This window comes from Gorilla gorilla, chromosome 17, assembly GCF_029281585.2.
Source record: "Gorilla gorilla gorilla isolate KB3781 chromosome 17, NHGRI_mGorGor1-v2.1_pri, whole genome shotgun sequence".
Classification (NCBI taxonomy): Eukaryota; Metazoa; Chordata; class Mammalia; order Primates; family Hominidae; genus Gorilla; species Gorilla gorilla.
The window spans coordinates 51,433,372-51,456,316 of NC_073241.2; the positions used below are offsets into that span (position 1 = coordinate 51,433,372).

Genomic DNA, 22,945 nt, shown 5'->3' on the forward strand with positions numbered 1-22,945 from the left:
ACATTGGCTCCAAATTCCACTGGAAACTGTCATAAATGGCTGGTTTATAAAGTGAACCTTCCTGTCCCTTGTTTACTGATTTCACATTTATGAAGAGAAAGGAATCCTTTCCTAAAAAATTATTTTCTTTTAACCACAAAGAAAGAAAAAAGAAAAGCCTGGATGTGTAAAGTTTTGTTAATATGTTGTCATCATTTTAGCAAAGCAGTTTCCCAAGTAGCTCTCCTGTGAGCCAAGCATACTCATTTCAACTAAAGGCAAATTGATTCTTAGCACTGACTTCCTAGAAATGTTGTAGTGCTGAAAGGTTTGCCAGTGTCTCTGTTTATAACTTCTCTGTAGAGTGATGCTAAGTAATGCAACAGGATGTAAACCATAAATGCAGATTTTAATTTCATCTTTTAAATTTCCCAGCAAAGGTTTTGGAAGTCTCTGTCCTGTAATCTGTGAATATTCGATACATACTCAATTTACATTTCTCTTCTTCATTCTTTACAATTGATCTTAACTTCCCAAATTTTGTAATTTTCAACTTGGTTTGGTCCTGAATCTTTCTCTGATTTTTTTTTTTAACTATGAAAGGCTTCACGAATTTGGGTGTCATTCTTGCGCTGGGGCCATGCTAATCTCTGTATCCTTCCAATTTTAGTATATGTGTTGCTGAAGCAAGCATCCATTTTTTTTTTTTTTAACTGAAGCTATGTCACAATTTTTAAAGTAATTTACAGCATTTGAAAGGAAATTTAAGCTTGGCAACTTAAAAACAAGTTTTATATTTTGCCATTCTGGGCAAGAAGTTATATTAGCTTATTATAATTAACATGTAGTAATCTAGAGGTAATAAATTCCCTTTAAGGCTGTTATGGGCATAAAGAAAACATGGAAATGGGAGTGACAGTGGCAGACAGATGGCCTTTTACCTTTCCTGGTAATACCAATTAACCCTTTGCATGAATGAAAGTTGAGAATAATACTGATAGGGCAAATATATTAGTATCACTGCATCTAAGACAATGGCAGCATTAAGATTATGCCATAAAATTTGCTCGTATCCTTTGTAAAATAGATAAAACAAAAATGCAGGCAGCAGGCAATCGTGATGGTAATTATGGAATGTATTCAAATATATTTCTTTTTTTTTAAAAAAAACTTTTACCCCTCTTCTGAAATCCATTTCTAATAATGTACTTTCAAAGTTTCCATTAACGTACTTTCAAAGTTTCTGGTTTACTCCTTTACATATATCTGAGAAATAGACCTGGTGATCTCCGGTTTTCAGGGGAAGTGGAGACTTCCCAGAGCCATTTAGCACATTAGCAAGTGGCTTGTGATTGCATTTCACGACCCAAATCTTAGACCTGTGACTATAGTGCACGGCCAATTGCTGTCCACGGTGGGGGGCGGGCGGCGGGGAGGTGGGGCACTTTCATGTTAATGTCTACTTGTGTTGTTACTTCTGGTGTGTTTTGAGTATAACTCTATTTGGTGGGCAGCGGGGAGGTGGGGCACTTTCATGTTAATGTCTACTTGTGTTGTTACTTCTGGTGTGTTTTGAGTATTAACTCTATTTGGCCAACTTTTAGAAAATCTTTTAATTCCCCTAAAAAAGATACCAGTAGTATCTGGGAAACTCTAAATTGGAGAAGAAACCATGGGTGAAACTCTCCTTGTTATGATGCTGGTAAAAGCTTTGCATGAAGTTATTGGCCAACTATATGACTGCTCCCGGGTATTCTTGAATTCACGGAGACAGGCTAGCTGGAGGAGTAAATCAAATCTATAAGGTCCAGCACACTATGGAAACCTCAAATTTCTTGGTCCAGAAAAGTCAGTCTAAGTACACTGCAATTTTTTTTCTCAAGGACCATTTCATTTATAATAAAACAGATACATACTTGTTGATGACAGGGACAAAATACCTTAATGTATGTATGTAATATATATATATGTCACTTATATTTTCCCACTTATGTTCTTGTACTGTTTCTAGCCTTCATCACGGCGGCTTGGATTGTCCTGTGCCAACTGTCACACCACAACTACCACCTTATGGCGCAGAAACGCCGAGGGTGAACCCGTGTGCAATGCTTGTGGACTCTACATGAAACTCCATGGGGTATGCCATGTATTCTGCTCACTTGTATATACATTTAGTATCTGGTTTGTAGGTGATATCAGTTACAAAGAATCAGCAAATGAAAGATACTCAAGTGAAAAATTTGAATGCATATAATTTATTACTGAATATGTTTAATATATTCAGTGTACATACTGAATATATTTATTGAATTGAAGGTGCTTTTAATTATAATATGAAATATTACCTTATGCACCAGTAGGAAACAAAAAATGCCACCAGTTGAACTATCGCAAAGGTTCACTTAAGACACATTCCAGTTTTAGAAATGTGAAAATGTGAAAAGTGTGTATTTTAGAATTGGTAATATGGTAGTAACCCTTTTTAAAAATGCACAATTAAGGAAATCAATCAAAAATGCACAATCACTAGTCTATATCTCTTAAAAATTTTGAATGTAATCAGACATTTGTGCAAAGGAGTAATGCATTTAATAGTTATAGTTTGAAATATTTCATAGTTCATTTTAAAGGATTGCACAAAATATAATAAACAACTCAATCTTAAAAAGAAAAATAACCTTGCATCTGTAGGAGGAAGGAAATACATGATCTCTTTGAAATAATACTTCTTCAATGAATAGCTACTCATTTCAAACAATAAACGTTAAGTTGAAGGAATTAAATTCTCCTTGGCAAATCATCTCATTCTTTCTGAAGGAATCTCTGCATTTGATGAGGAAAGTGTAGTCTTTGTGCACTTGGGATCTTTTGAGTGTGTATAAAAATTGGATTGAAATTTATGCCAAGTTCTTTTTTTTTTTTTTTCTTTTTCTTGTTTTGAGATGGAGTCTAACTCTTGTTGCCCAGGCTGGAGTGCAGTGGTGCTATCTCGGCTCACTGCAACCTCCACCTCCTGGGTTCAAGCAATTCTCCTGCCTCAGCCTCCCAAGTAGCTGGGATTACAGGCATGCGCCAACAAGTCTGGCTAATTTTTGTATATTTAGTAGAGATGGGGTTTCCTCATGTTGGCCAGGCTGGTTTCGAACTCCTGACCTCAGGTGATCCGCCTGCCTCGGCCTCTGAAAGTGCTGGGATTAGAGGCGTGAGCCACTGCACCCAGCCGCCAAATTCTTTTAAATGAGAGCTTTTAGTGCCAATGTTGGGTCTTTGGTTTTTCTTCAATGTAATATTAAATTTATGGCCTATGTGAAAATTTTTTAGGTGCCCAGACCACTTGCTATGAAAAAAGAGGGAATTCAAACCAGGAAACGAAAACCTAAGAACATAAATAAATCAAAGACTTGCTCTGGTAAATATACTAAAATGACGTTTGACTGTAAAGTATTTGCCAACCTTAACAGTAGAGCATATGTATATTTATAAGGTTTATTTTGACTGTTGCAGGTAATAGCAGTAATTCCATTCCCATGACTCCAACTTCCACCTCTTCTAACTCAGATGATTGCAGCAAAAATACTTCCCCCACAACACAACCTACAGCCTCAGGGGTAAGTGTTAAAACAGCATAGACTCCTAAATTACTGGGCTGCTCTCTAGTAAATTATCTCAAATTTTATCTTATCTGGTAGTACAATAATCTAAACCAACAGTTCAGTTTAGTTAGTTGATACCTAAGAATAGTTTTTAGAGGAAATTACATTTAAATGTCAACAAAATGACAAACTTAAGTACTTTACAAACCTCTTAATTAAGATCGGTATCATTTTTTTATGGTTAAATTAACCCAAGTAAAAGCAAGAAGTTTTGGTTTAAAGTGTTTTAAATTGTTTTATTTCCAGGTTTTTATCAGAGTTGCTATATATATTATGTGTGTATATTTATGTATTTCCAATGTAGATCATAAGAACTATGAGGCCAGTGGTTTCATAGATTACAGTGCCCATAACAGTTAAGTAGCTTTTGTTTATCCTATCAATTCCAGCCTTTCTTCCTTTTTTATCATCCACCCAAAGCAAAGCTCATCATAAAGTGTTATGTGCTGCTGTATTCACTATTTCCTTTGCCCAATTGTGTTCTTGCTGGGAGAGCTTGCCTTCTTCTAATGTACCTTAATTGTACTGGCGTTTATTTCAGCTACGACAAAACCTAGGAGTGATTTGTGCCACTGTGGACAGGAGATGCCTGGGTCTTCGTGAGGATCACAGACTTAGTTTCTTGTAAAGCTGTGACCAAAACTCAGTTTGCCTCTAGTAAAGAGCATTTTCCCACCCTAGTGTTTCCCAAATTTACCTGGAATGCCCTTCTAAAAAATACTGGGCCTTCCCTCAGACCTCAGTGAGCTCCAAGGCAGGGCCTGCGGCAAGCAGGACTTTAAAATGTGTCCTTGTGACCCTTGGGACTACACTGAGACAAGATTAGGACTAAACACCAGCATTTAAATGCCTATTTACTTAGTAATTGTTTTCTACATTTAGTTTTCTCCTGAAATTATTTGGGGTACTTTAAAATACTACAGATTCCTGGGCCCCACCCTGGATTTTCCAAGTCAGAGTCCCTGGGTGTGGGACTTGGATATCTGTTTTTGAACAAGTGCCCCAGGTGAAATTGGAACTACTGCCCCGGAGGTGTTTGGGAACCACAGACCTGGTTTCTTTCCACTGTATTTTTACTGGCTTTAACAAACAAAAATTAAATATTTAAAACAAAATGTTTAAACTGTGCTTAAAATTATATTTGATATTTTTCTTTGTCCTCCTACCCAAATTCTTTTGAGCCTTTTCTGTAATGAAACAAAACGTCTTTTCAGAGTTTCACAAGGGAAGAAGCCTTTTAGTTGTTTTTTTTTTTTGCAGACTCATGGTAAAGAATGTTTCTAGGCTTTATAAAGGTGGACTCCATGCTATGGTGTTGTATTTTACAGGCAGGTTAGATGTAACTGAGGATTGAAAGTGGTAAATAGAACATGTTTCTTGGGAACTGAAAAGATTATTTAAAAATAATTTTTTTTTTTTGAGGCTGAGTCTTGCTGTCACCGAGGCTGGAGTGTGCAGTGGTGCAATCTCGGCTCACTGCAACCTCCACTTCCCGGATTCAAGCAATCCTCCCACTTCAGCCTCCCGAGAAGCTAGAATTACAGGCATACACCAACTCACCTGGCTAATTTTTTTTTGTATTGTTAGTAGTGACGGGGTTTCACCATGTTGGCCAGGGTGGTCTCGAACTCCTGTCCTCAAGTGATCCACCTACCTCAGCCTCCCAAAGTGCTAGGATTACAGGCATGAGTCACCGTGCCTGGCCTAAAAATATCCTTTATTATGCCGTAGTCCTCAGGAGCAATTATGTAGCTAGAGGCAAAACAATTTGGTTTTCTAAAGCAGGGAGGGAGCCGCCTCTCTCCTAGCTGAAATGAGGACTGCTGCCAGCTCCAAGTCACTTTTGTTGGTGGTACAATCCAGCTTAAATGTGGCAAAAAGACTAATTTGAATGATAAATTGCACTGAAGTCGATATATACCCAACAATGGGCTTCGGGGACTTGGAACCATTGTGGGTGGAGTCTTGTGATTTTGTGACGTAAAATTTCAAAATTTGCTATTAGCAAGTCCTATCAGTTGCCGTCCAGGGAAAGGAGTGAAAAGGCAGTGAAAAGGGCCATGGTCTGGCTAGAAGAAGGGCCTTGGGAGTTCCATCTCTGGTCCTAGGCTTATTGTCCCAGGAACTCTCACCAGGGACAGAGCAGATGGAGGTGGCTTGCTGGTCAATGCCCTTCAGAGGAAAGATCAGTTCCCCACCAGAGGCCAGGAGGCAAAGCAACAAGGATGTTAAGGATGGGGTTGGAGAGTACTAGTTTCACACCAGGTCTTCAGCTGCAAGCTTCCATCCCTGCGGTAGTCTAGGCAGCCTCCACGGGGACTGAGAAGCTGGGAGTGGCTGGTGTGAGCTGCAGCCAGGGGGCATCTCTCTGAGCTCTCCAGCCTCTGGGCTGCACTGCAGAAACGCTGACTGCAATTACCAGGGCAGGGGGTAGGGTTGCTGGCCTGCCTACCGACCTCCCCAGTTCCCCAGGGACTGACTCTTGGCCTTGTTCCGAGGGCACACGGCTGGTGCCTGGGCTTGCAGGGTTTTGTTTCATGGATGTCTCCAAAAGCCTCTACCTGCTGTGGCCATTGTGGGGAAACAGCTACTCGTCTGCTGGCTGCCTTTGGAAGCTGTCCCCCTGTAAGAATACCTGTAGTAGGCTTGAGTGGTTTCCCCAGGTTGTTTTCATGGCGTGCCCGCGTATAACTGTGGATCCCTTAGCACTTTTTGATGTCCTCTCTGGGTGGGCTGAGCCTTCATGTGTATGGCATGGCCCATGTGGCAGCCGAGTAGCTGTGAAGAGTCTGCTGGAGGAGCCATCTGTGAGCAGCTGGTAGAAGCATTTTTAAAAGGTGGCTTTGTTGACAAAGGTGTGTCATTTTCCCATTTTGGTCACAGTGCATAATGTTAGAGGGCAGCTGGCTTTGTGACTGATTGCCTGTAGGATTTTGTGAAATGCTGTGGGTGAAGAAAATATCAGATCCACATAGCAAGGTTGTATCTGGTGTTTACAAAGTATATGTATTACATACACAGCACCGAGGTTGGCTTGGAGTTTAAGCCTCCTAAGGTAATGCGTCCACCCAGTGGATCTCCAGTGCTCCCTGTGACTGACTGGTAGAAATTAGTAGTGCAGGGTGACCCTCGTTTGATGGGGCCACGGAACTACAAAGCAAAGGGCGATCTCAGGCGCACTCCCAGCAGAAGATGGAACTGGGGGCCACATATCCCTCCATTTAGAGATGTAAGTAGCAATATCACTGCCTTTCTTTAATGATTGTGAGTTATAGCAAGGAAGTAAAAAACTGTTCCAGAGGCCCACATGAAACATGCTGTTTACTTTAATTCCCCATTGAAAAATCAGTTGTAGGAGATCACCGGTAGGCATTCCCGGCAGGCTTATTTTAAGTCCTGGGACATGACAGGAACAGGGTTCTGACCTGCCTTTCACGTGGCCATTTAAGTGATGGCACCAGGACCTTAGCATGACACAGAGTCCTGAGCTCTCTTGGCCAGGGCGAAAGGAGCCACAGGAGCTGAGTATTGTGGAAGGGGTCTATCGTGGTTGTCTGCTTCTGGGAGAGGGGGCTCCAGGGCTCCACTCCCCTAGCAGGAATGAAGGTGTGGGCATAATTCCTAGTGCACGGCATTCTTCCAGGATAAGTTGTCCTAATGTCACGAAAATTTTTGTGCTTTTCTGAAGCCTCATGTCTTAGCTTTATATACTTGTTAATCAGTGCTTTCATGAGACCTGTGTCTGGGCAAAAAGGAGACATTCCTTCAGATAAGAGTCAGCAAGTCGATGACCTTGCCACCTTATGACTCAGTTTCTCTTGGTTATAGGCTGTGCATGTGCTGGAGGCACAGGGAGGGCAGTGTGTTTCTGTCTGAGATCAGGAGGACTCACGGTCATACAGCCCTGCTTAAAATATTGCCTATTTTTTCTTTTGAAATTATTTTTATTAAAAATGTATGTTAAACTTAAATTTTTGATAGATGGTTACTTTCTGTGGCAAAAATAGTCTTTCTTTCTGGCTAAGAATTTTCTTATCCATGCAGATTTACTAAAAAATGTATATTTAGTTGATCTAAATAGATATCAGATTTTCTTTGGGCTGGGCGCGGTGGCTCGCCCCTTTAATCCCAGCACTTTGGGAGGCTGAGGCGGGTTGATCACCTGAGGTCAGGAGTTCGAGACCAGCCTGACCAACATGGAGAAACCCTGTCTGTATTAAAAATACAAACTTAGCCAGGCACGGTGGCGCATGCCTGTAATCCCAGCTACTCTGGAGGCTGAGGCAAGAGAATCTCTTGAACCCGGGAGTTGCAGGTCGCAGTGAGCTGAGATTGCACCATTGCACCCCAGCCTAGGCAACGAGCAAAACTCCGTCTCAGGAAAAAAAAAAAAAAAAAAAAATTTTCTTTGGCTTTTATTCTCTATGGATTGTAAGAATACTGAAATCTTTTTTTTCTTGAATTCCGTTTATTGACTGAATTGTATTTTATAGTTTTTTTTTGGTGGTTATTTAGGAGAGAAACATGGTAATGTTCTGTTTCTGCAATAAGATTTAATAAGTAGTCCACAAATGGTCCTACTCCTCCTATTTCTCCTCCTATAACTCAAAATTTGTAAAACTGGAGGATACTTTATAGCTCAATCCCCAAATTTTATAGATAAAAAGGTTTTTTCTTAATTTCTTTTGTAATAGGAGGGATTAACTTGGAGATGAAATTAGCAATAATATCTGAAAATGGCAGCTACAGAAAAAAAGAAATTAGCAATAAGACGATGTCTGAGAACAAGGAGTCACTGAACATATTTTGCCTGCCTAAAAATAGTTTCTATAAATAGTTACTTTAAAAATTAGGCGAGGTGCAGTGGCTCACGCCTGTAATCCCAGTTCTTTGGGAGACTGAGGCTGGAGGATCACTTGAGACCAGGAGTTTGAGATCAGCCTGGGCAACATAGCAAGATACCTGTGTCTATTTCTATTTAAAAAAAAAAATGAAAAAAATGTAAACCCTATTTAAGTTAATATTAAAACTACCAATATAATATTGAAATCATCATTAAACATAAAGTGTTGAAGTTAAATGGAGACAGAAATGTATATGACCAGCCCTTGCTTTACTGGTCTTTGTTCCATTTGAGTAAAACAAAGTGCAACATCTGGAATTGTTTAAAACATGGAGGTGGTAGGGGTGGGTGGAGAGAGACAGGTATAGATGTAGATCTTACTACTGGTCAGATTTGGACGTGCTTTAAAGGAGTGATAACTAGAGTTGGAGATGGCTCCGCAGAGTAGAGGAAATTAAAATTAGTTAGGATTTTTGCAGGGGAAAAATTGGGATAGAGGTATCCAGGAAAGAAGAAGGCATAGGAATCTTTGGAGCTGAAGGGAAATAGTTAGTTCATTGTGACTGGAGTGTAGGGGGTAAGAAGCCAAAGGCAGGAAGTGAGGCTGGTAGAACGGGTGGAAAGTAGATACTTGAAAATATTTCAAATCAACGATGGACTTTATTTAAATCCTGCTTCGGTGACAAATGTGTTTTCTGTCTGTACACTGGAGTCCAACAATTAGGACCTTCTTACTGGAGCGTTCTGTATTTTGATAATTGATGTAAACAAATGTAGCATGCTCCTGCTTGTCAAGTTTACAAACAGAGTTTCCTCCTCACAATTAGGAAGGAAAAACATCTGCCAGCTGATTCTATGCGCTGACCTTCTTTAGGCCTGCACTGTAATTTCTCTGCCTCCAGGGATTCTGGGGGCAGGATGGTTGGAGTGGCTGCCTGGCTACCTCTTCTAATGGAAACATATTAGACATGGTGTATTAGGGATAGGAAATGTGTTTCCTCACCTTTGTGGGGCATTGCTGGTGATATACAACTTCCACGAAGAGAGGTGGACAATAGACTGAGAGATAGAGACTTAGGTTCCTCGCCGGCTGCATCTGGGCCTAGATGGGTGGGCCTTAACCACTCTTTTGGTCTGTTTCTTGCTAGTAAATAGGCGTCATCATTCCCATCCCCTGTGTGCTTCTGGGACACTGTGTGCTTAGCTAGACCTATTTCCCTACTGTAGTCACTCCTGAGCTGCGTGGTCGTTTGAAGGAGTTAAGCACCCATAAGTGCTTGTGGCCAACAGCAGTGATCTAGACTGACTCAAGTTAAGATTATTTGATGTGCTCCATAAGGCCTCTGAAGAAAGCTTAGGCAGGTAAATATTTTAAGTTGTTTTCATAGATTTTATTTCATATATAATATTTGCATCCTGTGGTGGAAATAGAAAAACACCTTAGTAGGTCCTGTAGCTTACTATGCATTTTCCAGTGCAGGGGGATTCTTTATTAGCAGATTTACACTCCACTGTCTTTTTCTTCAAGTAATGGAATTTTTTTTTTATTTACTGTGCACTATGGTTGGTCACAAAATTATAGTTCCTGTGAAAGAGCTGAAAGGAACATTTGTGAAGGACTTACGTTGTGCTTATACTGTTAAGTTGCTCAGAGGAACGTATGAAGGCGAGCTCTGATGCAAGAGCCTGCTGGGGCTGGAGCAGAAAATTACTGCTTCATTTTTAACTTGAATATGCCACAGAGCTTCTAGAGGACTCGAGAGCCAAACAGTGTTGGATTGGTCTTCGATTTTCTCATAGTGATCTTGCTTTGAGGAAGTTTTTCCCTTTCCTAAGACTCGCTCACTTATAAGATAGTGAACATAGGGAGGCAGGAAATTAGTTTCTATCAGGTACCTTTTATGTGCCAGGTGCTTTAGATACATTTTATTTTTTGCTCCTCCTTCTAAGTGAGACGCAGAAGGTAAAGAACAGTTCCAAGGTCACGTGTCAAATTGAGACGCGTGGTTTCACGTTGGCCGAAGGTCTGGCTGATGCGGTCAGTGTTGTTGCCACTACAGCGTGTTAGATTAATATGCGATATTAGTTCATTTCTTTGAAATCTTCAGAGAGAAGAAAGAATGTTTTCTTAAAGAAATTTGACTAATTTGATTAATAATTTTAGCATCACATATCCTCCCACTGAAACAGGTGGGAAAACAGTGTGAGAGAAGTTATTTGCTCTTGACCAAGAATGTATTTAAGACAGTTAATGCAAATTTTCTTATCAATGTTATACTTAGAAATCAAATGTGTAATGGTACTAAGAATATGGCAGTTGGGTAACATTAAGTTAAAAAAAAAGTAGTAAAAATTACTTTTGTTGACATATCTAATGTGGTTATAACAAGGTTCTTTTAAGAGAAACACAAGATTGCCATACTGAAATCCTTCTAATGCTGCGATTTAAATCCATACACAAACAAATGCTAAGTTTTGGAACTTTTCAGAATGTTAAAATTGTCTTCAATGAATGTTTATGAAGAAATTACTGAAAAAGCATTTCTTAATAGTGAAGTGCCTGTTTTTTTTTTTCAGAGTCTATCGTCCAACACACTCTTTTCTAAATGAGTAGCAAAGGGGTTAAAAAATCATTAATCTCCCAAAGGGTCTGTGAGAGAGTTATGTGGTTAGGTATTATTATTGCCTCATTTATAAACCAAGATCCGGAGTGACTCCTTAAGGTCACAAAACAAGCCAGTGTTGAAGCCGGGACTGGAACCGACGTCTCCTGCCTCCCAGTCCAGGGCTGTTACCACTCCCAGGGAGTTGACCAATCATCACAGTTATTAATATCCCACTTGCCACATGCTACAAGCCATGAACATAAATATTTTGTTGGCATTTTATCTTCATGCTCCCTATGTGCCAGGCTCCCTTTCTTTCTACGTTCACAGCCCCTTCTAATAACTCACGTTCTTGTCTGACCACATTGGCCTTCGCGTGAAAGTCACACGTCACCCCGGCAGGGAATGTTCAAGCATGCGGATTTGCATACTTTCATTCTGATCTCAAGGCTTTTTCTAGACTTCCTTTTTTTTTTTTTTTAAATCTCGTGTGTGTGTGTGTGTGTGTGTGTGTGTGTGTGTGTGTGTGTGTATGACAGGGAGGATGGTAAGAAGTAGTTTAAAAATGCATTGTGTGCTACATCAATATCCAATGGCTTTGTACATTAGGAAACAGTAAAGCTTTAAATAGTTTGTAACATATGTCCACATAATTTATCACAGAATTGTGGTTTATTTAATAAGTGACTCATTATCACTATCTGATAGCCAGAATACTGGATAAAGAATAAGTGTGGGCAGAAGTTATTCACCATTTCTTATAGCCTCATCCCAGAACACAGCTTTTCTTTGCAAATTACAGATTCTTTGCAGTTTTCTCCCACCCGCCCCCCAATGCCTCTATAAGAATATACAAAATTGTCAGAAAACATGAAATAATGTTACGGGAAAACATGGCCAAATTTAAGAAATCTGGCTTAGATTGCTCTGAAAGGTTATTGCTAAATGAATCTTCGAAGAAAACGAATTCCTTTACTGGAACAAAAGTAATTTATTATGCATTTCATGGGTGTCTGCCAGAAGAGTTACTAGCAGTATGAAGATCCAGTGGATATGAATTAAGTACAATCTGTTAGTTCTGTTCATGTTTAGACCTACCTGTTAATTTTCTCTGAAATTTTAATAATTTAAAAAAGCATCTCCATAGACAGGTGTTGGCAATGTGACAATTCACCACTCAGCTACCCATCACATCAGGCTTTTTTAAAGGCCCAGTACTCAGAATTTGTGAGACTGAGCACAAAGACATTATTTTATTGACCTCATATTTTAAGAATGATTTGAACAAATACATAACTAGGCATTGATTCTAATGTCCTGTTGGGGTCTTACGAGTAAACGGTTCCAAGTCAACATCTGACGATGCTTAAATCATGATCCGACTTGATGGTGTGCTGCCTGTTTTGGTTGTTGGCCTGGCACGGTTTCACCAGAGCTGGGCCACATGCTGCAGAACCATATTTTTATTTTATTAAACACAAGTATTTTACATTTAAAGTTCTCATTAAATTTAGTTGCTTGATTCGTGGTGAAGCCTGAATATGGTCAAAAGTTTATTCTGGGGGTTCACGGATTAGCAGCTGGGAGGAAACAGATTCCAGCAGCCAGGCGCTAGCTCCAGCTCTGTCTGTGTGAGTATAGCAAGCTGCCAAGGTTCTGTAAAGCCTCTGTTTTCCTCCTTCTACTAAAGGGGAAAAGTAATTCCTACCATCTGGTCCTTAGGAGTATTGTGTAGAGTGAGTGGGAGATGCCTGGAGACCTCTTTGAAGTTTAAGAAGAATAGCACTACTTAAATACGGGTCTTGGAAGTTAATAGTAATCAGCTTTATTTGCGTGGCATTTTTTTTCATCCCAAGATATTAGAATAAGATCTTCACTTTCTTAATGGGGAAATTTAGAGATGTAGAGTTATTGTTAAGAAAGTAACCACATTTTAGAGATTTGTATTTCACTGATAGCAAATTTTTTATTCCTTCTGATACTTAGTACTTTTCTAATGCTTTTTGTGGTTTAAGTGCATTGTAAATGCTTCTTGGTATGTTTTCTGTAATTAAGATGGAGAGATTAAGATGCTCATCCATCTCCTGAAAAGTCAGTTTTGTTATAAAAATTAAGATCATAATTCACCAGGTTTTAAATGTTGCCTCAGGATTCTGTCCCACTTAATTTGAAGATTAGAATAGTGTAATTCATTCTGATTCATTTAGAAGATAAGCTTTTTCTTTAGGGTCCTCATTGACTTCAAGTTGTGGGACAAACCCTCTCCCTTGCAATTTATATTTATACATCAGTATTTTGGTGATAATCCCAGAGTACTTATAAAGTTTGGCGCCTTTCTTCACCACAACATGCTTGCTGTTGAGTGTGCACAGATACATAAAGCAATTTGCTCTTTTGTCCAGAATAGATTATGTGCATAGAATTGCTTTTGTCTTCTTGAAAAGGGCAGCATCCCTTGGTGTGGCTATAACCTTGCCTACTCAGGCCTAGAAGGGGCGAGAGGGGTATGGGTTGGGGCAGAGTGGGGGAGCAGCCGGTGAAATTTCCAGTAAGGAATTTGTTTGCCGAATTAAATATACAAAACTATTCTGCTGAATAGTTAGGTCATCAGTTGAGGTGACGGTGACTCTCTCTCTAGAGAAAAGGTGTCCATGTTCTTTTGTTTTATTAAGCTGTTAAGAATTTGAGAGTTTCATTGTGATTGGTTTTCACATGTCCTGGTGGAGACAGAATTTGTGTGTGTTCATGTGTCTTTCATGTGTCACTTCTAAACTATTACTGTCACTTTGTGTCTGGTCCTCTGTTACCTCCAGCCAAACTGAAATGATCGTAGTTTATATAGTGGAAGTTACGATTTGCAGGAAAGCATTTCCCCTTTGTTGGAATTTATACAAAGTTTTTAATTCCTCTTTGGAGGAAGGCAGCTATAAAGCACCACAGGAGTCTAACCTAGAGGTTACAAAAGCAGAGAAGAGCTTTGGCAGTGAGGGACGGCTGGCTTCCCCTCACACAAGAAAAAGCCGTAAGCACAGTCTCACTCAGATGTGTAGGAAGGACGGATCAGAGGCTGGGGGAGCCGACAGTCTGCCTTGCAGTGAAGGAGGCATGTGATCACCATCAAAGTCTTCTGCTCTGGGAAGGATCACACAGTCGTCCTTCAGCCTGCCTGGGGCGCAGTGTTTTCTTTCTTCAGACCGAAACTGCATGAAGAGAGATTCCAGCAAGGAAGATAGAGCATGCCCCGTACACTCCTCTCTGGTTTTCTTCCTCAAAGGAAATTTATGCATGTAATCCACAAGCCGAAGAACCCATGTTTTTCTTTGGAAAAGGCTACGCCCTTTCAGGGTTTCCTTTTCTCGGCTGTGTTGCCTTCCCATCAGAAGCTGTCTCTTGCCCTCCCCATTATGGGATGTGCGAAATGAAGGAAAACAGAGACACTGCTGGGCATTTGTCTCCATGAGTTGATCCAATCAGAAATCTGACTTTTCGGATATGTGTCCAAAAATGAGTGAAGGCTCCTCACAGGAAAAAAAAAAAAAAAGAAAAAAAAATTCCAGGTGATCTAAAGATGAACTGTGGCTACTTCTCAGGCTAGCGGATATTTTCCATGTCCCAGTCTGTAGCAGCCCAAGCTCTCCCTGAAGTCATTTACTCCTTTAAGAGGGAGTTTTCCAGCCCAGCTGCTCTGCCTGTCTCCCACCTAACCCGGCCAGCTTTCAGTGCTAAGCCCAGGCTGGGTCTGGCCCTGATAACACATTCTTTCAACAGGAAGTGCCTCCATTTTCAGTTGTCTGTGGGAGGGTGGAGGGCAGATAAGCCTTGAATGGAAACACAGAGCCGATTTCTGCTCCACCCTCCTTGCACTTTGATCAGGGAGAGAGCAGGGACCTCCGCCTGGCCTGTGCTGGCTGCCGAAAGGAGGGAGGATGGTTGAGCTGTGGGCATTCCGGAGCTCTCCCTCCCTTTTGTTCAGGAACGTTTGTTTAGGTTGGTCTAGGTTAGTGAAGTGCCTGCTTTTGCAGGGTTGTGATGTCTGCAATCTGAAGTCCTTTGAAGGGTTGAATTATTTGTGGGAAAATATATTAACCAATTGAAATTTATACGTGTGTTTGTATGTGTGTGTATTAGGTCCAGGATCATAGTATATTTTTCTCTGATTTCCCCCCTCCGCCCCCCCTCCCAACACACACACATCGTATTGATTCTCAGTAGGCATCTCTTGACTATCATCAGTGAGGGAAAGGGACTTAAAAGATGAACAATAACAGGACAAAGCCAGGCTTCCTAAGAAGAGTAGCTGTGCCAACTCTGAACGCCTTCTACTTTTAGAATATTGGTTTAGAGGCCAGGCACGGTGGCTCATGCCTGTAATCCCAGTACTTTGGGAGGTCGAAGCAAGCGGATCACTTGAGGTCAGGAGTTCGAGATCAGCCTGGCCAATATGGTGAAACCCTAACTCTACTAAAAATACAAAAGTTAGCCGAGTGTAGTGGTGGGCGCCTGTAATCCCAGCTACTCTGGAGACTGAGGCAGGAGACTCACTTGAACTTGGGAGGCGGAGGTTGTAGTGAGCCGAGATATCACCACTGCACTCCAGCCTGGGCGACAGAGTGAGAGAATATCGGTTTTGAGAGCTGAAGTTACGCTGATGCATGGAGCTGACGTGTTGATTGTTTTAACTTGTATAGAACTGTGAGATTCACATGTGCGTGGCTGGCCAGGCCGTGGCCTGTGCCAGGTGGCAGGGAGATGATTTCAGGGGCGGATGGGGGCCCTTCTGACCCGCCCTCCTGTTAGTGCCCCGACTCTGGTTCCCTCCTATTTTTTCAAGCCACTTTCTGATCCCATGAAGGTTGGCTTGTCCCTCAAGTGCCTTGTGTTTCTGGTACTCATGTCTTCTATTCATCCCCAAAGTTATTAGGTTGGTGCAAAAGTAATTGTGGGTTTTGTCATTACTTTCAATGCCAAAAACTGCAATTACTTTGGCAACAACCTAAATAGATTTACTATGCAATTCAATTTAAGTATTCAAAGAAAAATATTCAAAGAAAGGTATAGATGGCTAATAGACTTGGCCCTCTCAGCTAGTCCCCTGTTTCTCCCCTCCTCCCAGGGGACCTTTGTAATACTTACACATGTGCATGGATAAATTGCAGTTATGACGTGTAATTCATATCTTGCTGTTTTTCACTTAACGTGGTATTACAGGATTTTTTCCATTTTGCTCCATGATCTTATTATTTTTAATAATTGCATAATAGTTCATTGAGCGGATGTGCCCTGCTTTTCTAAACCGTTCCCATATTATTAGACATCAGATTGTTTCTATAGTTTCTACTATTAGAAGTAACCTTGCAACGGTTGGCTTCCTTTGCGGAGCCTTTCCCTTCTTTTGAATTATTTCCTTATAATACATTTCCAGAAGTGAAATTACAGGGCGAAGTAGGGTCTAAACTTCTGGATGGCTCTTGACATTGCAGCTAACTGCCTTCTGTAAGGTGGGTGTACCAGAATTTAGCTCCGCCAGCCATGAGTGAGGGGACTGGTGTTACCATGTAAGTAACATCAGCCTTTCTTTGCAGTATTTCATGTTTAAATATTATTATATCTACACATAAAATAAGGCTACCAAGCATTGGGCACAAATACTTGCCCCATTTTTTTTCTGACAGGCTCAGCTATTGCTTTTAATTGCAAACGAGCAGATTTATTTTTAGGAGTGCATCACTCGTGGAATTTGAGGTCTGTCTGCCCTTTGATAGCAGGACTCTTGGCCTGCCAAATAGCTTAACATTTTGTCTGAAAAAAAGACAGGTTATTTTCGCCAATTGCTTTTGGGATTGTTATTCAGGTGTAAGAATAACATTCAGGGTGTTAACGTTTCTTTAATGTGGGTTGTTGAAAAAGAGTCAATGAGTCACCAGGTGTGGTAGCTCATGCCTGTGATCCCAGCACTTTGGGAGGCTGAGGCAGGTGGATCTCTTGAGCTCAGGAGTTTGAGAACAGCCTAGGCAACATGGTGAAACCCCATCTTTACAAAAAATACAAAAATTAGCTGGGCATGGTGGCACATGCTTGTGGTCCCAGTTATTCGAGAGGCTGAGATGGGAGGATCTCTTCAGCCCAGGAGGTGGAGGTTGCAGTGAGCCGAGATCACACCCAGTGCACTCCAGCCTGGATGACAGAGCAAGACCCTATCTCAAAAAAAAAAAAAAAAGTAAAAAAGAGAAAGAGTCATGAGACTTTTGAATGGCTACAGAACACTTTGATTTATTTTTGCGAAGAACTGTCAGTGACAGTTTGAATAGGGTCATTCTGGAGGTGGTTCTCTTTGAGCTCCAACTGTGTTCCCACTGCTTCTGCCCCTGCCTGGTGATGGGGTAACTTGCTTGGGCTGAAGGATAGAATGAGGAGAATAAATTAGATCCAAGCCTCTTAACCTTAACAATAATAATTAGATAACAAGAGTAGCTTATACTGACATAATCTTTACTGTTCTCAGACACTGTTACAAGGGCTTTACATATATTAGCCAATTCTTCTTTTTTTTTTTTTTTGAGATGGAGTTTCACTTTTGTTGCCCAGACTGGAGTGCAATGGTGCAACCTCGGCTCACTGCAACCTGCCTCAGCCTTCTGAGTAGCTGGGATTACAAGCATGCTCCACCTTGCTCGGCTAATTTTTTTGTGTCAGTAGAGATGAGGTTTCACCATGTTGGTCAGGCTGGTCTCAAACTCCTGACCTAAGGTGATCCACCTGCCTCGGCCTCTCAAAGTGCTGGGATTGCAGGCGTGGGCCACCGCGCCTGGCCTAGCCAATTTAATTCTTGCAATAATCTTATGACATAGGTGCCTCTTTTTATCCCACTTTGTAGGTGTGGAAACTGAGGCACACAAAGCTGCATGTCAGGCTTCTGGTTTACCTCTCCCACATGGTCTGTTCACTCTTTTGCTTCATCCTTCTGTTTTTCAGCTGGCTTTTCTTCTGAACAGGCCAGGTGACCACCTCTCTTCATCCGTCCTGCCTCCCATTTTGAACATCCTTCTCTCGCCAATAACAATAGCTTCCCTTTACGGAATGTTTAACATGGCAAGGCACCTTGCCTTCGCTTTTACAAACATTAGCTCATTTAATTGTCGCAACCATCCCTGAGGTGGGAAATGTGAGGACCCAGGCACAGAGGAGGCTCAGGGGGGACTGCACTCAGCAGGGGACTGAATCAGGACAGGACTTGAGAGTCCAAGCTGCTTCCCCTCCTTCTCATACTGCTGTGTGGGCTGCCTTTGGTTCCTTGCCCAGGAGTCCTTGCCCTCTGCTATTCCTTTTCTGACTCTTGGTCTACCTTCCTGTCTCAGCCACTCATTTGTTGTTCATGATAAGCAGCCAACAGTCGACTTTCTAACGTGTATGGATCCTGGCTCCCCACAAAGCCTGGGAGCTCCTGGGGCAGTTGACTATCTTTCAGGCTCCTGATCTAGTGTCTGGCTGTCAGTTGTTGCTTTGCCAATATTTCTTTTTTTCTTCTCTTTCTTTTTCTTTCTTTCTTTTTTTTAATTTTTACTTTTTAGAGACAGGGTCTTGCTCTGTCCCTTAGGCTGGAGTGCAGTGACGCAATCGTAGCTCACTGCAGCCTTCATCACCTAGACTCAAGCAATCCTTCCACCTCGGCTCCTCAAATAGCTGGGACTACATGCCCAGCTAACTTTTGTATTTTTTGTAGAGACGGGGTCTCCCTATGTTGCCCAGGCTGGTCTCAAATTCCTGGGCTTAAGTAATCCTCCCTCCTCGGCTTCCCAAAGTGTTGGGATTAAAGGCACGAGCCACCGTGCCCGGCCTGCTTATGCTTCTTGTTGCTGGCTGTGGTGGTGGTGACAGATCCCTCTGCTGTCTTGGCACTTCCCTGCCATTTGAGATGGGCTATTTCCTGGGCCAGTTCAGGAACCCTCTCCATTTCAGAAAAAAGCACTTGTTGCGGTGAAGTCAGATTTAGTCAGAGGCATATGCTGATGTGCCTGTTTTCGAATAAGAAAATCAATGCAAAGTTGGATGTGACATGTATCATTATAAGGAAGCTCACTCTAATAGTTCCTTTCTAAATAAATAATTCTTTTGTAATTGAATATCATCCTTTTGCTTATTTCTTTGAGGTTTAAATCTGGATCCACACTGGATTTGCTTCTGGTGGAGTCTCTGGAATTAAGGGCTAAAGTTAATCACTATGTTTATAAGTATAACCAAGTTTATGGCATTCAGTTTGTTGGACAGGATTATTTTAGCTTTTTCAGAATTGCCACAAGAATCCATCTGAAGCTTTAGACATCTCACTGATTTTGTGAAATTTGCTTTTTAATGCACCTAAAACCCTCAGTTTAAGTCTTTACATTTGTGTTATGTAAACAAAAGTTTGGGTGTGGGGCCAGTGTTGTTGGTGGATTTTCATAAAACCTCATTTCTGCTGGGAAAGGGAAGGAGTGGTTACCTGTGGAGGGGTTGGGTTTGGTCTGTCTGGTTGGGAGGAAGGCAGTTTGGGTGCTTAGACTCAGAGGGCTTGCTCGCCTGAAGTCCTGCCTCCCAGCCTCATGCCCTTATGGTGAGGGTTGGGAGCAAACCAGATCTTGTTGGAAAACGAGTAGAGTTGGACCTCATTCACTTGCAGGCCGTGGAGGCTCGGTACACTTCCTTTCTGTTCCGCCTGTGTCTGGTGCCAGAGAAATGCTGTTTTAAGGATTTAATGGGATTATGTATGTAAAAAAGAAATTCTTTGAAAAGTACACAATGTCCTACCTCTGTCAAATAACAAGTATCTGGTAATTTATAGACTGGAGCCCTGAAAGCTTGGAAGGAATAAGAGCTCCTGAACTTTTAGAAGGAAAAAGGTGATTTTAAAAAGTACATGATTATGGCGAAATTTTTCAAAAAGCTTCTCAAAAGCAACTTTATTCAAACTGTTGTCTAAACAGATTTTAGTTATTTTGGTTTGATTTTACTAAATTATATGATGTTTCCTATTTGGCCTTTTTCATGTGAATGGGAGGAATGGGTGGAACAGGGCAAAGGTGAACTTGTGCTTCAAGAAATCATTGTGGCCAGGCACAGTGGCTCACGCCTGTAATCCCAGCACTCTGGGAGGCCCAGGCAGGCAGATCACCTGAGGTCAGGAGTTCGAGACCAGCCTGGCCAACATGGTGAAACCCCGTCTCTGCTAAAAATACAAAAAGTAGCCAGGTGTGGTGGTGCATGCCTGTAATCCCAGCTACTTGGGAGGCTGAGGCAGGAGAATCACTTGAACCCAGGAGATGGAGGTTGCACTGAGCTGAGATGGTGCCACTGTACTCCAGCCTGGGAGACAGTGAGACTCTGTTTCAAAAAAAAAAAAAAAAAAAAAAAGAAAGAAATCATTGCCATGATCATGGCAGATAGAGGATGTTAGCATTTTCTTTATAACGTGGTCTGCTTCAGACATGGACTGTTCTTGTAAATAATTAAGGTAAGTGAGGTAGATTTTAAAACCTGTATATGCATAGGTTTATTTTCCATGAAGTCAATGCTCAAAAATTTCACTGATCAGGGAGTGTTGAACTTTGCAGCTTTTCTAAAAAGTCTAAAAAGACTTTGCCATCACTGGATAAGCATTGTTAGAGGTGTGTGTGTGTGTGTGTGCGTGTGTGCGCATGCACGCGTGCGCTCTGCATTTTCTCTTTGGAAATGATCAGGTTGTGTGTGCATCATTAATGCCTATTCACCCACAGAGTGAGGTTTGTTTCACAGTCAGAGATCTTAGAGCTTGGCACTTTTTACAAATAGGATTTCTTCAGTTCCCCTTCCTTTTGTTCAGCTTTGCATCTTGCCAGTGGCTCCTGCCCTGAGTTCTAAAGTTTCCAAGGCTTAAGTGGCCAGGGTCAGGTCAGTGGCACTGTGTGCAATGCAGGGAAAGGCCCCCACTTGCTGGGGGCAGGGGATAGTAACGCCGGCCTCATTTCTCCTGCCCTGGGTCTGCCCAGGAGCAGCTGTGGCCCTGGCTGCACAGACCCTTTCATTAGCTCCCATGTATTTCACTACCAGGATTGTAACCGCTTCTCACCTTCTCGTCTCTCCTCTGTGTCCCCCTCTTCTGCCAGGCGGGTGCCCCGGTGATGACTGGTGCGGGAGAGAGCACCAATCCCGAGAACAGCGAGCTCAAGTATTCGGGTCAAGATGGGCTCTACATAGGCGTCAGTCTGGCCTCGCCGGCCGAAGTCACGTCCTCCGTGCGACAGGATTCCTGGTGCGCCCTGGCCCTGGCCTGAGCCCACGCCGCCAGGAGGCAGGGAGGGCTCCGCCGCGGGCCTCACTCCACTCGTGTCTGCTTTTGTGCAGCAGTCCAGACAGTGGCGACTGCGCTGACAGAACGTGATTCTCGTGCCTTTATTTTGAAAGAGATGTTTTTCCCAAGAGGCTTGCTGAAAGAGTGAGAGAAGATGGAAGGGAAGGGCCAGTGCAACTGGGCGCTTGGGCCACTCCAGCCAGCCCGCCTCCAGGGCGGACCCTGCTCCACTTCCAGAAGCCAGGACTAGGACCCGGGCCTTGCCTGCTAAGGAATATTGAGAGAGATTTTTTAAAAAAGATTTTGCATTTTGTCCAAAATCATGTGCTTCTTCTGATCAATTTTGGTTGTTCCAGAATTTCTTCATACCTTTTCCACATCCAGATTTCATGTGCGTTCATGGAGAAGATCACTTGAGGCCATTTGGTACACATCTCTGGAGGCTGAGTCGGTTCATGAGGTCTCTTATCAAAAATATTACTCAGTTTGCAAGACTGCATTGTAACTTTAACATACACTGTGACTGACGTTTCTCAAAGTTCATATTGTGTGGCTGATCTGAAGTCAGTCAGAATTTGTAAACAGGGTAGCAAACAAGATATTTTTCTTCCATGTATACAATAATTTTTTTAAAAAGTGCAATTTGCGTTGCAGCAATCAGTGTTAAATCATTTGCATAAGATTTAACAGCATTTTTTATAATGAATGTAAACATTTTAACTTAATGGTACTTAAAATAATTTAAAAGAAAAATGTTAACTTAGACATTCTTATGCTTCTTTTACAACTACATCCCATTTTATATTTCCAATTGTTAAAGAAAAATATTTCAAGAACAAATCTTCTCTCAGGAAAATTGACTTTCTCTATTTGTTAAGAATTTTTATACAAGAACACCAATATACCCCCTTTATTTTACTGTGGAATATGTGCTGGAAAAATTGCAACAACACTTTACTACCTAACGGATAGCATTTGTAAATACTCTAGGTATCTGTAAACACTCTGATGAAGTCTGTATAGTGTGACTAACCCACAGGCAGGTTGGTTTACATTAATTTTTTTTTGAATGGGATGTCCTATGGAAACCTATTTCACCAGAGTTTTAAAAATAAAAAGGGTATTGTTTTGTCTTCTGTACAGTGAGTTCCTTCCCTTTTCAAAGCTTTCTTTTTATGCTGTATGTGACTATAGATATTCATATAAAACAAGTGCACGTAAAGTTTGCAAAATGCTTTAAGGCCTTCCTTTCAAAGCATAGTCCTTTTGGAGCCGTTTTGTACCTTTTATACCTTGGCTTATTTGAAGTTGACACATGGGGTTAGTTACTACTCTCCATGTGCATTGGGGACAGTTTTTATAAGTGTGAAGGACTCAGTATTATATTTGAGATGATAAGCATTTTGTTTGGGATCAATGCTTAAAAATATTCTAGAAAGTTCAGATTTTTTTTCTTTGTGAATGAAATATATTCTGGCCCACGAACAGAGCGATTTCCTTTCAGTTTTTTCCTTTTGCAACGTGCCTTGAAGTCTCAAAGCTCACCTGAGGTTGCCGACGT

General features: G+C 41.5%; 1 protein-coding gene and 1 non-coding gene across 3 annotated transcripts in view; one reads left to right on the top strand and one right to left on the bottom strand.

The window, feature by feature from the left end:
• Window positions 1-22,606, top strand: part of GATA6 (GATA binding protein 6) — a 32,553-nt gene extending 9,947 nt beyond the window's left edge. For both annotated transcript variants that reach the window (XM_004059233.5, XM_019014311.4), the window contains exons 4-7: window positions 1,991-2,116; window positions 3,301-3,388; window positions 3,484-3,587; window positions 21,200-22,606. In XM_004059233.5, the coding sequence (XP_004059281.2) occupies window positions 1,991-2,116; window positions 3,301-3,388; window positions 3,484-3,587; window positions 21,200-21,367 (486 nt within the window). In that variant the 3' untranslated portion in view covers window positions 21,368-22,606. The remainder of the gene's footprint in view (window positions 1-1,990; window positions 2,117-3,300; window positions 3,389-3,483; window positions 3,588-21,199) is intronic.
• On the bottom strand, window positions 570-671 carry LOC115931539 (U6 spliceosomal RNA). Its single transcript, XR_004068009.1, has one exon. It is a non-coding gene; the product is annotated as a U6 spliceosomal RNA (small nuclear RNA).
• Window positions 22,607-22,945: the final 339 nt, after the last annotated feature.